Source organism: Pagrus pagrus, assembly GCF_965226575.1.
Source record: "Pagrus pagrus genome assembly, chromosome: 14".
Classification (NCBI taxonomy): domain Eukaryota; kingdom Metazoa; phylum Chordata; class Actinopteri; order Spariformes; family Sparidae; genus Pagrus; species Pagrus pagrus.
The window spans coordinates 20716284-20733540 of NC_140198.1; the positions used below are offsets into that span (position 1 = coordinate 20716284).

Here is a 17257-nt window from a genome sequence, read left to right on the forward strand (position 1 = left end):
GAGGAGATTCACTGCCAGTTCTTTGCCAAAAGCGAAGCTGAAAAAATAATGATTTAGGAGATGGAAAATGTCATCAGTGTGGTTTTTGCGTGACAGACTAAGCCACATTTTCTCCCAGAGAGAAGCTGTCTTCTTTGTCTCTGCTCCCGCTGCAGTGATAGTCACTGCCCGCATGTGTGTAGGTGGTACCCATGTTACTATATGTGCGAACTTTGCACATGTGAGCGCAAGTTCGCACTCAGAGCTCATGTTTAAGTGAGAATTTAATGTTTTTTTTGTGATTATCTTTTTCTGTTTTGCGGTACAGTTTGTAACAAAGAGACTAAGTGTGTGTGAACACGTGTTGATGGAAGGATGTGCGATCGCGAGCCTCCATTTTTCATTTCGCCCCAGCTGATAAATCCTATTATTGCCATTTTGTGATTTCCCAGCGATTTCATAGCAGGTAGCAAACACCGACTGCCTGCTCGCAATAAGGAAATAAATCAGCTTTTATTGCAGATGATCTGATTTTCTCATTCTTCTTATTCAGTTAGGTGTGACCACCCACTCTGACCCGGGAACCTGCAGAAATCCTGTTACCGTTCCCCCCCTGCGATACAGAATAACTCCCTCTGGGGTGCAAACTGTGCATGTAGGAGTGGAGTGGGAGAGAGAGACAGAGCGGGAGAGAGAAGGGATTATTTGGGGAGATAGTCTGCTGATGTGAGGGTGAAAATGGGATTGATCACTTCGCCCTGCCCTCATTAACTCTGTATTATTAAGGTGGATGAGGGGCTGGAGGGAGGGGAAGGAGGAAGAGATGTTCTTGAGGGAGGGATGAAGCAAATGGGGATCACTGAAGGGACGAAGCTTAATTGAATACAGCTAGGAAGGAGCTTTGTTGTGCTGCAGTCGGGGAAGCTCTGGTGTTGTGTCTAGATCTATACGTAAAGTGCAGAACGACAATCAAGCACCTGGAGGATACTATTTCTGGATATTTCCCAGTTCTGCCTCACTCTTCTCTGTGATGATCCCTTCACTGTTGCTCGGTTCACACATCCAAACACCCGGGCGCAGTTTAGTGAATCATCACTTGTGAAAATCTGTCTACAGGGTGTCTATTGTGTCTTCTGTGAAAATGGAGCGTTTAGCTTATTTTAGTGCTATTTCTGTCGCTGACAAAGATGGGAGGAGAAGGAACGGATGACTGAAGCTTAGCTCATTCCTGAATAGACTTTCCTCGCTAAGCTTTAGCTCGCCGGATGATTTTTATGTGAATAGAAGTACAAGGAGAAAGGAATACTTTTCCCCCCCAAAAAATGGGCATGAGGATGATTGTTTTTGTGTCTGTTCAGCATCTACCGGTTTTATTTGCATCTCCATGAGCCGAAGCCCTTGGATGTAATCACATCTTTAGAGGGTAGATGTTCACAAGTTCACACTTTCACACACACAGATTTTAACACAGCCCCGGGAAAGTGTGCAAGGACATGCAAGGATGATGTCATTAGAGATTAATTACATGCAGGCAAAGACACAGCATGTACTGTATTAGAGTTTCGTCTTTAAGGACCAAATTTTAATGTAAATCTGCACTAAATCTAATTATGTCATGTGCTAACGCTCAAGAGTCATAAATTATGGTTATGCGCACGTCGACACTCCTACCATTCGGGTTCCTTCTTCTATCTAAGTGCTGGAATTCACATTTCTGCAGAAGTATGTGTGTGTATGTATGGATGACAGAGGGATGGCACAGGGGGAATGTATGTATGTGTGTGTGTGTGTGTCGTTGGGGTTCCCCTGGGACCAGCGAGCTGTAAAACCTGTCTGCTCTCCAGTGGGGGAGGAGAGGAATAAAGCAAAGTGCCAAAGACAAATGGCTTCTGTAACGGCCACATGTGCTGCTGGACCGACAACAAAGACGCCGAGGGAAAGTGTGCGCGCATGTGTTGATTGTGTGTGTCTGAGCAGGTGACACGATGCATTCTCAAATTCACATACAGCCTTCGTGTTGAAACATCTGTACGCATGTGTATGAAAACAAGAACAAGGCGTTGCGTGTTACACCGTTTACCTGGCTTGACTTTTCGGGGTCACTGAGAGAAAAATACAGTGTGTGAGAATCTGGGGCATTTTGTTTATTGGTGAATGAAAATAATATTCACATCTTGACAACTGAAATCCACTCTGATTTTTTTATTCTACATCATGAAAGCCTAAGGGACTGTATGAAAAGGAATTAAATTGCCGCTCGGGGACAAATAAAGCATTTTGAATTAAATTGAATTGAACTGAAGTAAGAAATCTTTCAAATCCAGACTACCTTCCCTCCAGGAAATTTTTAAAGAAATCATCAGCCCCCACCCTCTGCAAATAATGATTTTCACACAGTCCCTAAGAGAGAAACAAGGAAAGGAAAGTCCATTCTTAGCTTCTGGGCTTACTGCTACCACAAGATTTACCACCTGCAGTACTGAAATGTATAAAATGGTTCCATCAATGAGAGCAATTTAGCGCTCATTAGCATTATATATGGTAAAGGATTTTCAATAATTACCTCTCTCCGCTCTCTTGAGCTTCTATCAGCAAAGGGGTTCTATAGCTCGTATACTGTAGGGGTTCAAATGATGTATTCCCCTCCATCAGCCTAATTAGAAAGCTGTGGCTCTCCTGTGACGATTCTCCTCCTCCTTTCTGTATCCATCTGCATGTCTCATCTCTCCCACGTCATGTCTGTGTCTCATTCGTTCACCCACACATACCCGCTTGCATCCAGAGAGAAAAAAAAAAGATGAGGAGGGCCTTTTTCTTTTCAAATTCCACTCTAGATTTTATTTTTCTCTCCATTTCCAGCGAGTCAGGTTCTCAGCACATCGTTTTTCTGCTTCTGAGAAGAGCTTTTCTGTGGTTAAATGCGGCACTTGATAGGTTGGGAGCCTGGTGAAAACCACATATTCCAGCCCTCAACTGAATTTGATCAGCGCTGAGATATCGTCTTATCCTGCCCTGCACTCTCATCACTTCAGCAACCGACCCACTTGCGGGGATATGATTGCTCCTCGATGAGTAGTATAGCTGGTGGGGGGAAAAAAAAACCCTGACTTTCACTCAGCTACTCAGCGAGCACCGTTTGGATTTCTTCCTGTGAGTTCACATGTGAAAGCGTTGCACAGCAGAATGTATGCATGAGCTGTGAGTGCGAGAGCATGACCTTCAGAACAGCCCGTCTCCTTCTAACGCTGACCTTTTTCCCTGATGGAAGACGCAGGGGTCAGGACGTGTTTTCTCCAATTCCCAGGGATATGGCATTGCCATGACAACAGAAGCAGGACTGTTCAATTCTTTCCTCTGCTTTGTCTCCTGCTCTTGTCCCAGAGGAGATCGTACTGAGTGGTTACCTCAACTAGTGGGTCTCACCATCAGGTGAAACAAAGCCAGCCTTCATTACTTATTCCAGCCCAGATCACCTCAACATGCATATATGCAGGAGGAATGTCAGTCAGTCTTCCATGGTATTCTCTGAACTTCATCAAAAAGTCAAAATCCAACCCACTTTTAAACATTTTAATTCTGAAAGAACTTTTGACCAGATTGTAGTCTATATGTCTGGCCTGGAACCTACAACAGCCAAAGAGTAAAATTGTGGACAGGGTCCACTCTCTGTTCCCTCCCCTCTCTCCTGGGTCACTTACACGCCAGCCACTCAGATTGACACATCCTATAACTAATGACATTTCAGTTCCGGCAATATATAGTTTTTATTGGTTATCTAAGGCTTAAAGTTGGAAATTATGCAAGTTTATATTGTTTTTTTACAGGCTGTTTTCCCACCCAGGGACTTGTTTTATATGCACACATTTAGTGTTAATCTGCAGGTGCATTTTCAGGGTACTCTTCTCATCTGACTAATGGTTAATGTTAGGGGGAAGCCCTAGAAGTTACTATATCATTATCAGGTAAATCTATCTTATATATTTGCGGTGAACTAGTGAAGAAATAATAAAAATGAATGATTGTACGCCATTGGCAACACTGCATACATAACTCATGAAGCCAAAAATGAAACCTGTGCACTTACTGTTTTATTTGCAGTGTATTCTCAAACAAAAGGAGGTTCGATGATCAGAAGATTTCCATCCACATTTGTTACTTTTGTAATTGCATAATTCATACCCCAGTCAAAGGAACGTCAAGTCAGCCTCTCGCCAACACTATCCTGCTTCATCCACTCTCTCCCGTGTGATCCTCTTTACTTTTAGCATCTAAGTAGGTATGTCACCGACAGGCAGTGCGACAGCAGGGAGAACCTGTCAAGTTACTCTTCTCTGAAGCGTATGTCTCCCGAAGCGTCCCATGATACACCCAATTTTTTATGCTCTTTATCATCACAACAGGCCCTTTTATTCACATAGTCAGACAGGTTCTTTTGTTCTCTGTCGTATTGTGTTTAGGGCCTTGCCGGATTGGTTTTGTCTGCCTCGCTGTGAGGTGATGTGCAGCTTATTCCGGTTCAGCCACTGTGACCAAGCTTAGCGCTCAGCCTCCTCAAGACTGCTGTCATCAGCACAACCTCCAGCGCTACATCACTGCCATAATCGATGTGCTACCCACTTTCAAATACAACTCTCCGTTTCTTTCTCTCCCTCCCACTCCTCTCCCTTCCCGCCCCTTTGAATTTTGTCTGTGTGTGTTTTATAATTAGCTAATTATTTGATTGTGTGTGCACCAGCTAAGGGTAAATATTAGCAGTCTGGCAGAGTGCAGAAGGCAGTGTGTGGATTAATCTACATGATGTTTGTCTATTTGTCGATGGAATTTCCCTCTGTCTCTCTGCAATTTCGACATCTGGTTACGGAGGTTGTAGAATTGCAATCCTTTAGTAAAACAACCTTTGTTTAACCTTCTTCCGCTCCCAAAAGTTCTGTAAAATGTTCTTTCAAAAGGCTCTTCAAGAGAATATGATAATATCTCCAAATTAATTTTTAAGGCGACCTTCAGGAATACGAAATGTATCCTTAAATGTCTTCCCTCCCAGTACATTTGTAGAAAAAGTAGCTCTACAACTGATTGGAAGAGCATCAGATGTGCCAAAGGCAGTGAGAGCTGCCATGTTAGCAGTTCACTCTGTTCAGTGATATCGCTGCCACAGGACACATGGAGAAGCCACCTACTAATGAGAACAGACTCCCCCGCCACACATATAACCAGAGGGTGGGAGCTCTATTTGAACTTTGGAACCTGATCAAATATTCAGCGTGATGGTTTGGAGATGCATATTTGACTCCATAACGACCATCTTGGTCTAAATAAACAATATTAACTGCCTGCACAGACAGATGACTGGACGGGTTAGATAGGATAGGATTAGAAAATAACAGTCTGCATGAGTTCATTGCGTGATGCAGGAAATATCCTGTGTTTGATGAACAAGCAGGGCTACACATTGATTTATTATCAAAATCACTATATGGCCAAGTCATTTTGTTTTGCAGTGAAAATGATGCAAAAATGATCATTTCCACTAATCGTGAATCATATGTCGCAATATGTCAAAATAATCGCAGTATGATTTTTTTTACCGTCTTCCATCATCTACCCGACAAACACGTCAACAAAAGATGCTCAAATGTAACCGAGTCCATTAATATTCTGTGGTTTCAGTGCTTCTGGTTCGAGGCAGAAGAAGAAGAAGAATCCCTCACAGAGCTCTTGCATAATTATGGAGAGATTGAAATGTAAAGAGACACCGGGAAGTCTTCCCTCTGAGAGCAAAAACATAACAGAGTCGTTTCATGTTGTCGAGAGTCCCTCAAGTTTCCTTGGGTGTGTGGATGTGTGGTTGTTTATTGGTTCGCGTTGTTTTCTTTTTTTATACCTCTGTGATTACACCGTCCTGCAGTGACACGGTGTGACAAAAAGCTCTCAGACATTTGCCCTCCCTGCCATCTGCTCATCTATTCACTGTACGCCACACACAGTCTGTAACCTTGATAGGTGACAGAGTGAAATTTGAATCTCCGCTTTTCTGTACATCCTTCAGAATGTCGCTTTTAAATGAGGCAGGATGTGCCGTGGTTGAGTGCGATCGAATCGCGGCATTGGCTTAATCAGCCATATGGCATGTTAGAGAGAGCGTGTTGAGAGAAGAGTGTTAACCCTCCTGTAGAGATGAGACCTACAGTATGGATCTAACCCTCCTGAGCTGGTGTTTTTACTCCTCGTCTATATGACACCCACACATCATTTTCATGTTTTTCATGTTGGGAACAACATGAAAAACAGCACTTGGGCGTATTAGACTCTGTTAGCTTGTTGTGTTCTATAAAAAGAAAAAAATGGAGCGTGTTTTTACTGCAGATGTTTTCCCCTTATCCTCATTCTGCCTTCTATTTTTCAAAGTCTCCTGAGGAAAAAAAGCTCATTACAAAACACTTCGCACCCTTCCCTGTCTTCCTCTTTCCTGTGTTCGTCAGAAAATTCCCATGGTGATTCCTTCACTCACATGCAAACAGTCTCTCCTCTCTTCACTTATCTCTTTTCTTTCTGCCCTCCAGTGAACATCCATCATAATTTGATAATTGCACTCCTATAATAAAAGCTGTACTAGCCTTGCTGGTTACAATATGAGCATTATTACTCTGTGAGTGCATTTAGCCACCGGTCACATTACATTTTGCGCTCAAATTAGCATCATTTAATGTAGAATATTTTGATTCAACAGATGCTTTTAAAAGATGTAAAGGAAAAAAAATGTAAATAGAAAATGGTGAGTGTCTTTTTGTCCCATGGGCAGCCAGCTCTGTTTGTTTTAAATGACCATCCATTTATATGGGTCACAAACAAAGAAAGAGCACAAACCTGCAACGCAGTGCTGATTTCAGACTATAAAAATCCTAAAAGTAAGTGGCTCTTTGGGGAAAATAAACACAGAATTGGTCCTGTGAAAGTGTCAGTGACAGTCTCCTTTATTGTCTTCTATTTCAGATTCAACAGACCTCCATCTCCTTGAAGAGCCATTAAAGACAATATCATTAACTGAAGGTAAATGGAAGATAATTGGCGAGTTGAAGTGAAAAAGATTTCATGAGATGACATTTCGTCCTTGGAATGACCAACTGAAGGGCCATCATCACACAGACCCTGAAGAGAAGAGACGAGGAGGATAGAAAACATTTGTAAGTCCATAGATGGCCTCAGCACCCTGCAGGTGTCTTTGAGCGTGCCAACAAAATCAGTCTGACATGAGCATCCCAACTGGTTACCAGGGACTGAGGGTCAATGTTGACAGAGGGGAAAAGATTGGAAACAAAACCCAGATCCAGTACTCCCAATCTGGGGACGATAATGCCAATCGAATATCCTCGATTGGCGATCAAGAAGGGTACAGCACAAGCTCCATTCCTCCTTTGGTCTCTCAGAGTGAATCTCCGGACAAGCTAGTGATCTGGGGCTCTGAGCAGCAATGCATGGAGCCTGAGCTCGGAGAGTTCGAGGTTTTGGAGCGTCAGGAGATACATACATTTTTGGGAAACAGGGATCAGGAGGAGGAGAATGAAGAGGAAGACGATGGAGAAAGTTTGAGAGATGGAAAAGATCCCATGTCCATATCCTCGAGCTCAACTGCCAGCTCTGCTTCGACCGGAGTGAGGAGAAATGACAATGACAGCAACAAAGTGGAGGGCAGAATGCAGAGGGGCAGAGAGGTGCAGAGGAGGATTGGCTGTCATAGCACTGAAGAGCTAGACATATGTGTGACAGGCGCAATAGAGAAAAGAGACGCCAGGTCAGGCAGAGCGGGAGACCAGGAGAGACGGAAGGGAGGTCTGAAGGAGTCCAAGTCAGAGACGAATGTGTTTGTCTCCAGTCTGTCGGCGGTTGCGCTCAGCGGGAGTCTGTCAAGTGCTCTGGATAGTAGCGGAGATGCTCAGTCTCTCATCTCTCTGTCCAAGACCAACCCTTATTCCAATACAAACAACACTACCTCAGCTCAGACCAGACGAAGGGCAGCCCCTGTAGATGCTTACCAGAACTCCCCACCATCGTACGAGAGACAGGAGGAGGGAAGTCATCATAGAAATGGATTGTCCTCTGATGGAGGGCTCGGCCAAAGGAGGAGGGCCGGATTTGAGGAGAGGGTGATTCCACCACGAAGGCAACAGCTTGTCAGACCCCTCTGCCAGACTGAAATGGGAAGAACAAGGAGCTTAGCAGAGCCCAGTGCTCATCAGGCTGAGACAGGCCAACTTTTTTCCACCAACCCCTCTCTAGAAACACACAGTAATGGGTCAAACAGAAAGTTAACCAAATCGTCTTTACGTGAGCCATCAGATTTCTCCTCCCTGTACAACATATCTGGAGCCTCACAGCTCAGACAGCCCAACCAGGCTCTGCCTGCAGAAAAACAGCCGGCTACAGCTGCATGGCGTAATTCCAGTCCCTCCAATCCTCCCGCTTCGGATAAGAGACCCCAGACTCAGCTCACATACAGAAGGAACTGCTCCAGTCCCAACAGGACAGGTGTTGATTCCAGGTCATCTACCCCTCCCCACTCCCCTCTCAGGACACCCCAGGGTTCACCGCGCAGGCAACCCTCCATGTACCTCGTTTCCAGGAATGTCTCTGGAGGGGTTAGACACAACCCATCAGGATGCAACCCTGCTGTGACGACATCAGCTCAGGGCTATGGCAACAGTTGCATGAGAGCACCAGTCAAAACCAATATAAGCACAAGTGGAATCCCCAAAGCGCCTCTTAACAACCAGCAGAGCTCGAACCACAACTCCAACCCCAAAGACAGCTCCCCATCACCTAAACTCAAGCCTAAAGGAGTTCGACCCAAAATCATCACCTATGTCCGGAAGAATCCTCAGTTTAAGCCCCAGGCCTCTGACGGACCTTATCAGGTATCCTCTCTGCCATCCCGGCTCTCAGCATACACACACGGCCAAACAGCCACTTCTGTCAAAGACAAAGACCCCTCGAAGCCAGAAGCAGACCCCAGAGGAGCTCCAGTACTCAGTGCCTCCAATCTGCTTTATGACAAGTACCGCCAAGAGATGCAGACAAGCATCTTCCCATCAGGAATGCTGAACAGGAGTATCAGGCCCCCTGGACACACACACACTGTCCCCCCCGCACACACTCACAGCCACACAGCACCCCCGAAACTGGGCAGCAAAGCAGACAACTTCTACGGGGCTCCATCAGAGGTGAGTGTTATGTCCATGTGTCTTCACTGTTCAACCTCTTTTCCACATATGTGAGTCAATCGGGAATTCATTCATTCCAATGGGAACCTCCAAGATCTCCTCAACCTCGAGTATGTTGAGAAGTTGTAGTGACGGAATGTAACTAAGTACATTTACTTAAGAACTGCACTACAATTTTAAGGTACTTGTACTATGGATTATTTCCATTTCCATTTTCTGCTACGTTATACTTCCACTTATTGTACTTTTACTCTACTACATTTATACTTTAGTTACTAGTTACTTTGCAGATTGCAGGTTGCATCAGAGTGTGAGTAGTACAAATTTAAATGTATTTATTTTATCAGCAATCGGTTAAAGAAAAAAACTTATTCCGATAATCAGAAAAATGCAGTGTATATGTAATATGCGAAGTTGGCTAACAGCTAACTGATTGATGAATGAAATACATCACACAGGTGAAACATTCGATGGCATATTAAGCTAACACAGGTAGCATACTGGCTGTGTAACGTGTGCATGCATAGTGGTTCATAGCCTTTAACAATAACACCTGGCAGGCCATCCTTCTCACTTGCTGTATATGTCACTATGCATTATTGTTCCTATTTTGTCTCAGTTACGCTCTCTGTGCATACTAAAACTGAGAAAATGAGCTTCCCTCCCTTGTTGCCGTTCCTTGTGTTGAACACCAGGGCGTACATCGGTAATTACAGACAAAACAAAGTGTATTTCAAGGCTTTTATTATATATATTTCTGCGAAGACTGAAGCTTGCATTCTGATCTCTTTTGTAGTTTGGTATTGTGCTCATTCTCATTCAACTATTTTCTATCATGCTGAGATTCAGCACAAAGCGCAATCACAGCACATTCACACAAAGGACAAAAATAGGATCTAATTATTATGGCTCCCTGATCAATTAGCAAGAGAAAATTACTTTATGCTATGCAACATACATTAAGTACAAAGACAAACCTCGTCTTTTAAATCAGTCGACTCTGCATATCAGTGTTGCTAGCTGCTGTCCATAAATCCTATGCCACAGTAAACCATGTATAATTGATCACAGCTCTACTGCATTTTATTCCCACTCTCACAGCTGCTCATTATCGCTTTAAAATCATTCCTTATTGATTCTGATTAAATAGCTTCATTTGGCATTCGTATTCATACCGTGTCAAACACCAGCATGTGGAAATAAATAGTTAATGTATTTTGAAGTACAAAGCCCACAGGGACATGGTGATTCTCAGTGCTTTGTACAGTATGTCACTGCATGTACGTTAGCATTTTGTCCAGCACGCGATGTAATGCCGCTGAGGAATAACACCTACTCTTGAATTGTGCTGGAGATGTTAAACAGGTCAAATATCTGGAGATGAGTTTCACTTCAGATCTGTGTTGCGTTTTCTTTTTGGAGCCCATAATGTCAGATTTGCAGTGGTCCACATTACGTCATAGTATGAATCAGATCCGTGGACACGCTGCAGTCCTGCAACCAAGACAGTTTGTGGAATAAATTATAATCATCAGTTTCTACCTGTTTCACATGATCAACCCTATCACTGTCTCATTACATAGACCAAATCACTGTGACCTGGTGCTAACAACAACAGACACTTCCAGGTAGTAATCTGGCCGTTGATATGTATTGTAGAGATACGTGAAATTGGCAAAGCCTGTTTATTTCTTTAGTCATTTAAAGATGTATGGTAAAAACATGATGCTCTGACCTATCTGGCATTTCTGCTGTGCTTATTTTATGTACTGTGCTGCTTCTTCTGGGATATCTACACAACAATAAAATCTCAGACTAAGTGCTAGTTCGGGGTAAAATCAAGTCATTTTCTTCAGTCTGTGACCCAACAGGTAAATTAGATCTTTAGTGACCTTTAGTGAAAGTGTCATGATTAATGAGATATGAAAGCATCAAACATGCATTTTAGATGACTTAAATGTTTACACTTTGAAAGAATATCATGAAAAATTACAACTAAATTTAAGCTAACGCATGATGTACAGTTTTTTTACCTGAAAGTTATTGTAAACAATCATTGGGATTTGGTCTATATAATGTTTGATAACAGAGGACTAAGTCTACCTTGATACAATGACACATGTAAAATATAATTATTATGTTATTATTATGTTATGAGATTACAGGTCGCATCAAATGTTTTTTTGCTGCCCAGGATTTTCACAATATCAAAGGCAAAATATACATTATATATGACACTAAACATGAAATCCTAATAGTTGCTCATGGGCTTACTATTTACATCCATGAGAGCTTTAGTATTAATAATAGCATACATGCGACATGTTTATTGATGTTTATATAAGACATTTATAAGCACTTTTAAGAAACATGTTAACTTGTTAAGTTGTCTGATTAAGATAAATACACACTTTATTAGGCATTTTTAGCAGTTAACTATGCACTTACTTACAGTTTACTCTGCTTTTTTGAAGCTACCAGACATAAAGTGTCTTTTAAAGGACTTATAAGTGCTTTTATACAAAGCATTACAAATATTTCTTTTCAGTTTCTGGGCTGTGTCCCAGAGTAAATTACAGGGGAAGTAGAGAATTACTGCATTTTCTCTGAAAATAACTTCTGCTTAATGAACACCATAACATGGGACTGTACATTGACATGGTCCCTGGTGATAATTAAAATTGCTTAGGAACTCCAAAAATGTTACGTTAAGATAATTGCCAGCTAGTATTTTTAAACTAATTGCATCATTTTGATCCCTAGTTGGGAAGATCTGCCAGTTTTAAAGGGAGTGCTGCAGAGGACGCGCTGCAGGCCCGGACGGCCGCTCAGGCCGGAGGGAGCGGCAGCCTCCTGCGCTCCGGCAGGGGTCTGCGTCTGGGCCTGGGAGCTGTCACCAGGACGACTACAGGATCAGCCAAGGGCAGAGGACCTGGTCAAGGACAGAGATCAATGCTGGTACTCAGCCAGCCGGTCCAAGCTGTGAGCCCAGCGACCAATCAGAAGAGCCAAGATAACACAGGTAAAAATAAAACATTTCCTCACAGGAAACAAACAGAATACCAGATGGAGATGGCCTCTTTTGAGCTACTGCACGTGTCTGATTTTATTTCAGCAGCCCAAAATTTGACACACTCGAGAGCTACCTTATCTTTCTTCTCCTCTGCCTCAACGAGCAGTCGTGGGACTGTTCCCCCCTTAAATTGGCGTGAGATGAAGGCGGCTCATTAAAATGCGAACTCTGAGATTAATTTTTTGGCTGATCTGATTGGAGGGCTTTAAGAAAAACTCTGAGGGGACTTTTTCTGCTCCAGAACGCTGCCATCTACAAAACAACATGGATAAATAAATAAAAGCTTGCTCACTCTTTCCCCTCCACACACACACACACACACACACACACACACACACACACACACAGCACATTTCTAATTCAGATGATTCAGATACCACCTCTGGTCGCTGAAGACAGATTTACAGTTCGCCTCGACTGTCGCAGGAATATTGAAGTATAAAAATTTGCTCATCACCCTGCACACTGCTGGAAGGCCGTGCCATTTATCACACACATGCATATTTGATCTGCTCTCTCCCTCGGTGCGATAACCCGGACGCACAGTGAAAAAGAGAACACGCAGAGTCGTACATGTGCACACTCACACACTCATAAGCCAAAAGTGCACACACCGAATTGATCAGCATGGTGTTATGATGTGCCAGGCTTACTTATCATAAACCCCATTAATACATATGTATGGTGTCTCAGTGCTGCACGGCCCTCTGGGAAGTACAGGCTTTGAAGTGCAAAGCAATTAACTCTTAAGTAACGTCAGTATCTTCCTGCTGGATCCCTGCTGCCCTAACCACGCTGCATGGATAAACAGCAGCTAAAATATACGCTGTATATGTAGCATTAGTCAGCGTTGCGTGCATCAGTGTCTGTCCCTGTTTTTCTGGTTTATATTGTTGCTGTTGATTTTCTTATCCACGTCCTTAAGAAATCTGAGCCGCAACACTTGACACCGCATGTGACATAAGCTCTTTTTCTCTCCTCTTCTGTTCAGGCTTTTGTGAAGGGAAATCTCTCCATCTTGCATACAAATTTTATAGTAATTATACTGTATAGCTATTGTGTAGCAGTCAAAGTACTCTAACGGCTCACGTAATTACTGTGTAGGTTTTAAACAGTATTGTTATGATAATGAGGATGAACTACTTATAAGACAGGACGGTAAAGCTACTGTAACTTCTGCATATCGAGGCTCTAACCCAACCCTTTTTCACGGCTTTGCTCGAGCACCTCTGCAGAAATTGCAATGCACTCGAGTATCATATTTTAATACCGTGCAATTTAACGCTTTGCAGAGGCAATCCATGCAGGTTGTCTAAACTCACCTTGGGTTGTAATTAAAATCGGTTGGTCATTATAGTGCTCATCCCAGGAGGGAGTTTTCGGAGCCTGATTCACCTAATTCATCTCAAGTTAGGATGCCATTTTGACAGTTTCAGTGAGAGCCTATGGCTGTTTTGAAGATCATTTCTCGGTGGTGTGTCAGACCCACAGGCGAAGTGAAGTTGTTTTACTCAAATCTTTGGAGTGGCTGAAGGGAGAAAACTGCAAGCCGGCGAAAACACCAAGGGTTTTCTGATTTATGATGCGTTTTTCAAATTTAATGAATTCTAGTCCTCTTTTGGTACTTTGGGTGCAAACTGTGGAGAAAGGCATTGACAAACCTAGGAGAAACACATACTGTACGAAAGAGAGAAAAAAAGTAGGACCAAAGTAAAATACAGAAAGAGAGATGGACAGTCAAATTTAAAGGGGCACTATGTAGTTTTGGAGAAAAAATTCAAACTCATTATTTTAATATTTACAATATTAGTGAGGGAATAATACAAACTCAGAAATATTTATATCTTCCATAACTGAATAAACAAGCTGATCTCAGAGGAAAATAAGGTCCCAGAACACTGTTTGAAGCTAGAGTGGTGGCAGGGTCCGTCACATATAAACAAAGTAAAACACTATGAGTGTTGTCCTTTAAAGTCAGTTTGTTTATTCAGTTTATTCAGTCATGAAAACGAACAGAGTTTGTTTATTTAGTTTGTTTAGGCATAAAAAAAAAATCGGTCAGTGAATTTCTTTCTCTTCTTATTAAAATGTCTCCCCCAAAACTACGTAGTGCACCTTTAATAATTATATCTCCTTTCCTCTTTAGAGTCTCATGAATAATGTGCGTTTTCATTTCGCTGGAGCACAGGTCTGTGACATCGAGGCTGAAGTGGATGTTTGTCAGGCTCACTCCTCTCCCTCGTCTCTCAGAGGAGCTGAAAGGAGTGGAGGGGGGCGGGAGGGAAATGAGGACATTTATCTTTAATGATCCTGACCTTCTCACTCAAGAGCAGCGAGCTCCAATCTAATAAACAGACCATGTGGCACACAGGCAGATATTGAAGAAGGAGGAACAGCGGTACTGATGATGCTGGAGGCGAGCGTTGGAGACATTTCTCCTTCCTTCCTGCCCCACTTTGTTTCTCACAGAGCTTGTGTTCTCCCTCTTAGAGTTGTGTCTTGTTTTGCTGCGGTGGTTACCCTGTGGCATGCACTGGAGCACCCAGCTGTGCCAAATAGAGAGGAAAGGAGGGCTGCCCACCTTATCTCTGCAGCCAGCAGGGGATAATGCTCCTCTTCAACCCAGGATCTAAACCTTGTGCTGCAGGCTCGGGCGGCCAAGATGGGTCTTCTCTCCAAGGCGCAGGGATTTGCCCACTGCCCACTGTGTGTGTGTGTGTGTGCCTCAGTTGTTCGTGCCTGCACATTTCATCTGTTTTTGCTGTGGGAAACCATAGATAACAGAGAGAGAGGATTTCTTCCCATTGCTCACTGACAATAGCTGCCACTATGGAGCTGTGATTACTTTTTTATCCTCCCTTTCTATCTTTGATTCGCTGTCTTTTCTTTCTCTTCCTCTGTGAAGACGTTTTCTCTCCTCTTAATTGTCTTCTCTCTTTTAATCCAGCTTTCATTTGAGCCTTCTGGACTCAGGAACGAGGAATTACTGATCACGTAATGAACCATAAACACAGGCGAATGCAACGTATGTGAGACGCATCGAAAGATCCAAACTGTGGGTGTCACATGGAATGTCATAACAGTGTCGGCATTAGAGATATTGCTGGCCACCAGCCCGGTCTGCGAGCATGGCCAGAGCCAAAAGCAGCTGTTGGCAGGTTGTTGTGTGTACAGTTATTATATTTGCTTGCTGTAGCAGTCGGAGTCGTGACACAGAAACTTCCTGGTGCCCGCTAAGTGCTTAGTCAACGCAGGATGATGAATGATTCACATGGGAAATAAACATCACAGCTATGCTGGATCCCCTGCATTGTGTTGGTATGTGAGTGGTGGTTAATGAGTTTACAGTAGTCATTTAAACACACACACACAGCACACGCACCATATGCTGCGTCTCAAGTTGAAATGCAGGGATGGATGAGTTTGTTTATCATTGTCTGGCTGCTGCCTATAGTCCCCGTCTGGATGATATCAGTTGAGCTAAGGACACTACATGTAGATTTTAAAGGGACAGTTCACCCCCGAATCAAGAATCAATATTTTTCCTCCCACCTGAAGTGATATTTCTCTATCTAGATTGTTTTGCTGTGAGTTGCTGAGTTTTGGAGATATTTCTCCCTTCTCTTGAATATAATGGAACTAGATGGCACTCAAGAGAAATGTCTCTTTCCAGAAATCATGACCCAGTTACTGAAGATAATCCACAGACCATGTTGAGAGTAGTTTCATGTGGGAACTATTTTCTTTCTACCGAACCAAACCCTGCTCGTGGACCAGAGGCTAGCTGCTTTCTGTATGAAAATGATCTAATACTACATAAAAAAGCATGATTTTTTCATTTTGTGTTTTTCTAACAGATGAGGTCTTCACCCACCACGCTCCTGCTCCTCTTCCTCAAGCAGCAGCAGCAGCTCAGCCCCAGGCTGCAGCCTCCCGCTCTCTGCTTCCCAAAGCGAGCCAGTCTGGTCTGCGCCCACCCGGCTTCAGCTCCAGCCGCCTCCCCGCGGGCCGCCTCGCAGCCTTCGGCTTCGTCAGGAGCTCCAGCGTGTCCTCCGTGTCCTCGGCCCACTCTGCCGACAGCACGCAGAGTGACCCCTGCAGGACAGCCCACCGTGAGTCCGCTCAATGCCAATCTGTTGTGCTACCATTGTGAGATTTGATTCTTCTTTTCAGCGCGTGTCTGTCTTTTTTTGTTTACAATATGTTGGTATCTATTTGTTAATCCCAATGGTGCTTTCACAAACAGCCAGTTTATCTCTACATCATGAGCACACCATTACCATCATCGGGCTGTCTTTATTGCCGTATTCCCCTCATGAATATAGTTTGCATAAACAGCCCCCTCCCACATTCATTATGTTACAGTTTGCTTTCTTTTTCCTGAGCTCTACCCCGCCTACAGTTTAATCTTCACGCTGTTTTTACATGAACCGGCTCCAGGTCAACAACAACTGTTGAGCTGCAGCAATTTTGAAAAGCACATTTTCGTTTGTGCATGTTTCAGACATGATTGGCCAAAAAAATTACAATAATGTTAGTTCATTCAAATCGTTTTCATTAAGACTAGAGGTCAGGACATTGTGACATTGTTACTAATTGCTTCATTTGCTTTAGGATGACTCTTAAAGTCCCCCTTCACTCAAAAATGTGTTTTTCATGTTCCTACAGTCCAACAGTTGAGTGTTTCACTGAGTGGATTGATGTACGTGCAGAGTTTTCACATAAATCCATGAAAGTGTCAATTTTCTCTGTGCTCACTAAAAATCAGGTTTTACAGTAAGTGGTCAATCTATGATGATTTGTGACATTACAACTTCACTGTAAATTTTACAAGTTGACTTTATTTTAAAATAGTAGGGGAAACTGATTACCTCAGAATGACCTAGTAAAGTAGACTGTTAAATTGAATCTGTATGTGCTAAAACGTTTTGACAACTTAAAAGTATTAGTCCATTCGGTAGCTAATCGGTTTCCTAGATTTTTTGAAGTA

General features: G+C 43.1%; 1 protein-coding gene across 2 annotated transcripts in view; it reads left to right on the forward strand.

Annotated features, from left to right (window-relative positions):
- Positions 1 to 17257, forward strand: part of mtus2a (microtubule associated tumor suppressor candidate 2a) — a 50253-nt gene that overhangs the window by 3918 nt on the left and 29078 nt on the right. For both annotated transcript variants that reach the window (XM_084373333.1, XM_084373334.1), the window contains exons 2-4: positions 6970 to 9194; positions 11958 to 12216; positions 16125 to 16379. In XM_084373333.1, the coding sequence (XP_084229459.1) occupies positions 7227 to 9194; positions 11958 to 12216; positions 16125 to 16379 (2482 nt within the window). In that variant the 5' untranslated portion in view covers positions 6970 to 7226. The remainder of the gene's footprint in view (positions 1 to 6969; positions 9195 to 11957; positions 12217 to 16124; positions 16380 to 17257) is intronic.